The 3892-nt window shown below is 40.4% G+C and overlaps 1 protein-coding gene across 6 annotated transcripts in view; it reads right to left on the bottom strand.

Moving 5' to 3' along the window:
* The window catches only part of pak5 (p21 protein (Cdc42/Rac)-activated kinase 5), a 58820-nt gene that overhangs the window by 7869 nt on the left and 47059 nt on the right, over positions 1-3892 (bottom strand). For 4 of the 6 annotated variants that reach the window (XM_014030288.1, XM_014030286.1, XM_014030285.1 and 1 more), the window contains 3 exons: positions 2521-2730; positions 1994-2380; positions 899-1032 (listed from right to left, as the gene is read on the bottom strand). In XM_014030288.1, the coding sequence (XP_013885742.1) occupies positions 899-1032; positions 1994-2380; positions 2521-2730 (731 nt within the window). The remainder of the gene's footprint in view (positions 1-898; positions 1033-1993; positions 2381-2520; positions 2731-3892) is intronic. The other 2 variants (XM_014030290.1, XM_014030291.1) reach the window with 1 other exon arrangement.

The following is a 3892-nucleotide window of genomic DNA, read 5'->3' as shown; positions in this document are numbered from 1 at the left end:
ACAATGGGGGCGGGATAAATTTCAAAACTTGGTCCAAGACAAGGTCAACTTCTGTCAATACTTTTTGAAAAGATGTTATATAACAATTTATTCTTATCGGAACACAAACAACCTAAAGAAAAAAGGGGGAAAAAAAGGTTTAGAAAGAAACATCAGCATTCATTTCTTATGCCTTACTCTTTATTAACAACTTTTTCCTTTTTTATTTCTTAGAAATACATTTTATTACAATCCAGCAAATCAGGCAAAAAATAAATCCACACTAAAAATCCAGTTATTTGGATTTAAAATAAGATGTTTGATCAGTTAGCAATCTGTAAGTATGCACTGGGGAGGACTTTTAGTGAACACAACTAACTGTAACTCCAAATCAGTAAACAGAGTAAGATATATTTTTGTGTTGGCTAATGTTTAGCCGTGACATTCATTTTAATGGTAGATATTCATCTAATAATTAACTTTTGAGAGTTTGATTAAAACCGTTCCAGTGGTTAGCTTACTTCTAACATACAAGTTCTTAACAACCAAACTTCATCTTATATTAAAAGTCTTATTGTGCCATATTGGCTCTCAGACTGCAGGTTTACTTGTGGTTCCTCGAGTTTCTAAAAGTAGAATGGGAGGCAGAGCTTTCAGTTCTCAAGCTCCTCTCTTGTGGAATTAACTTCCAGTTTCTGTCCGTGAGGCTGACACTCTTGTCTACTTTTAAGATTAGACTGAAGACTTTCCTTTTTGATAACAACCTCTAGTTAGGGTTGGTTTCTTGAGTTATTACTTAGTTATGTTGCTGGTTAGGGTTGTTGCTTTTTATAACAGTGCGTGGTGCAAAAGAACCCTGAAGAAGCCGCGATGAATTACAAATAACATGTTTTATATACGTATAGAAAATGTTTCTTACCTTGTGTGAGTCACGATGTCCGTGAGCGCCCCTCCCTCCAGGAACTCCATGACCACCCATAGCTCGTCTCCCACCAAGTAACTGTTATACATGTCCACAACGTTTTCATGATGATAATCCCTCATGATCACCACCTGATAAAAAAGACAAGAAAAACTTTTAGCACGTGACAGAGAAGCAAGTGTTGGCCTAAAGGTCACGATGAAATTAGAATTTTGCAGAAAATTACACTGAAATATCTTTCTATACATGTAGTTAATGTATAAAACTCAATCTTTAACCTAAATATAAAACAAAACTTTCATTTTAAATTGGAAAATGTATTACTTTTTATGAACAAAGTCACAAATTAAGTCTTCTATTAGTTTAGTAATTTCACAAATGCACCTGTTAATTTAATTGTATTCATTTAAATCCCTCTTGTCTGATGTGTGCATGTTATGGAGGCTTAAACACAAGGATTACATGCAGACATTAATAGGATTACATGAAGCAGATTGGTTCCTGAGTGAACACCCACTGCTGTACAGCTGTGCTCTCTGCACACATGTACTCACATACGTGGAAGCGCCACGAAAAACACACTCAAATTAGAACCAGGCCGCCGTCATAAAACATCTTAAAAATATCTGCAAATTGACTTCCTGTCAGTTCAAAGGCAAATGATATGTAGCTAATATTTCCACTGCAGGCCCACCGCACACGCAGCTCAGAATAAATGTCTTGCCTACAGCTTTCAGAGGGAACACTTGTTAAATTTAGCAAATAAATGCAATTACAGACGCAGAAATGGGTAAGCAGTTTAACTGCCATGACTATATGTCACTGAAACAGAGGCAAATTGAACTTGGGTTTTGTTTTTATTTCATTAATTTCCTAGCAAGGCTTATTTGTATGTATTCCACATAATGTTTAATGACGCTATTTAAACCAAAGACAGCTTGTTTAAGCTGTCAACAATCTGTGACAAACGGTAGCTGCACAAGAATCATACAGCTAATTTACAGCAGCCGAAAACAAAAAACGACAAAACAACAAAAGTGTTGATCATTTTCTACGATGGGGAGTTAAAAGCTTTAAGCTGATCCCTCTCACCTCATTGAAGAGCAGCTCCCTCCTCTGCTGCTTTCTCAGGTCCATCTTCTTCACCGCCACCTGCTTGCCGCTGTGCTTCTCGCTGGCGATGCACACGATTCCCGTGGAGCCCTCGCCGATCTTAATGAAGTTGTCCAGGTATTCCCGGGGGTCCCCTGGTGGCAAACACAACCGTAATCGCCGCTTTAGTGCTACGCCAAGAGCGCCGCAGTGCCGCCTTGACATGTCTAACCTATATTTCCCACCTGGGTTGACCACCAGCTGGAGTGCGGCTCTGAACTGCTCGTGGGAGACTCTGGAAGGCTGAGTGTCAGAGCTCGACCCCCATGAAGGCGGAGGGTAAGCCCCCGGGGGGATGTAAGGTGATGACGGCTGTGAGTAGGCCCCCTGGATAAAAACAGTCACAAGGGAAAATTAAGGAAAAATTCAAATGAAAAACATCAAAGCATTTAGCCTTGACTGGTCATTCAAATTTGTATATTTATATGATAAAGTGATTTCTGTGAATATACATGAGCATCTTGTACCTGAGGGGTGTATGGTGGGCTCGGCTGGGAGGGCAGATGATGGTAGGGCGAGGGCTTGTAATGGTGAAAGATAGGGGGGTACGGCAGGTGCGCTGGGGGGTAGCCAGGTGGTTTGGCATGGCTTTGAGGTAGCTTAAGAGGCCCTCGAAGGTAGGTGTCGCCACCTGCAACCTGGGGGATTTCATCCCGAGATTGACGCTCATAGTCGCCCTGGAAGAAGAAGAAGAAAAAAAGAAAGGATTGAACAAGAGGTGAAACTTCACCTGATTTAAAACAGACTGCTAAAATCAGGCTCAAATACTGTCACAAACAGAGCTTCGTGTGTCTAAAAGTAGAAAACAGTTTGCCATTTTTACTAAGAAACTAAAAAGCTCTGATTCAGCAGATTTGGCTCCTGCTCCTTTAACTCATGATAAAGGAAGCAAAAAGATGAAATAATCCCAGTTGTCGATGATTCACTAAATGTTGTTAAATTTTGCTGTGGTGTGAGCAATGAAGGATATTAATGTGTTGAATGTCAGAACGAACATGCATGGCAACAGAGTTTGCCCACAGGTCTGTTATCCTTAAACAGATACAATGAGAACATTTCGTTCGCAGGATAGAAGTCATTTTTTATCGTTAGCACCTCATAATGCTGCTCAGTGACTCTGTTCATTCATCAACAGAAAGCTCAAGGGGCAGTCAAACCTCCTCTTTAAGAGACGCCTGACTTCCCCTTTCAGCTGGGTCAAATGATGAATATGTGAACACTTACAAAACAGCAAGAGTGAAAACGCAGAGACCCAAAGGGCAAGTATTTACCTCAATTCAGGTTATGACCTCAGATAAACAATAAAATGGTGATTTTGTTTTGAAATGGTCTCAACATAAGGTGGAACATTTTATACTGAAGAAACATAAACCTTAGTTTGATTTTATTTTAAGAGTAAAGTAAGACTGAAGAGAGAGGACACAAATGTAAACAAATCAACAGAAACCTAATTAAATTCACTGAATCACACTTCCTATAGCTGATGGTTGAGCAAAACATTCTTCATCCATCCGTCCGTCCGTCCGTCCGTCCGTCCGTCCGTCCGTCCATCCATCCATCCATCCATCCATCCATGCATCCATCCATCCATCCATCCATCCATCCGTCCATCCATCCATCCATCCATCCATCCATCCATCCATCATCTATCCTTCTATCCATCATCCATCCATCCATCATCTATCCTTCTATCCATCATCCATCCATCCATCATCTATCCTTCTATCCATCATCCATCCATCCATCATCTATCCATCATCTATCCTTCTATCCATCATCCATCATCCATCCATCCATCCATCCATCATCTATCCTTCTATCCATCATCCATCCATCATC

The sequence above is a fragment of the Austrofundulus limnaeus genome, unplaced genomic scaffold (assembly GCF_001266775.1).
Source record: "Austrofundulus limnaeus strain Quisiro unplaced genomic scaffold, Austrofundulus_limnaeus-1.0 Scaffold1035, whole genome shotgun sequence".
NCBI lineage: Eukaryota > Metazoa > Chordata > Actinopteri > Cyprinodontiformes > Rivulidae > Austrofundulus > Austrofundulus limnaeus.
The sequence above is the reverse complement of the archived record's forward strand: the minus strand, read 5'-3'. Positions and strand labels throughout refer to the sequence as shown.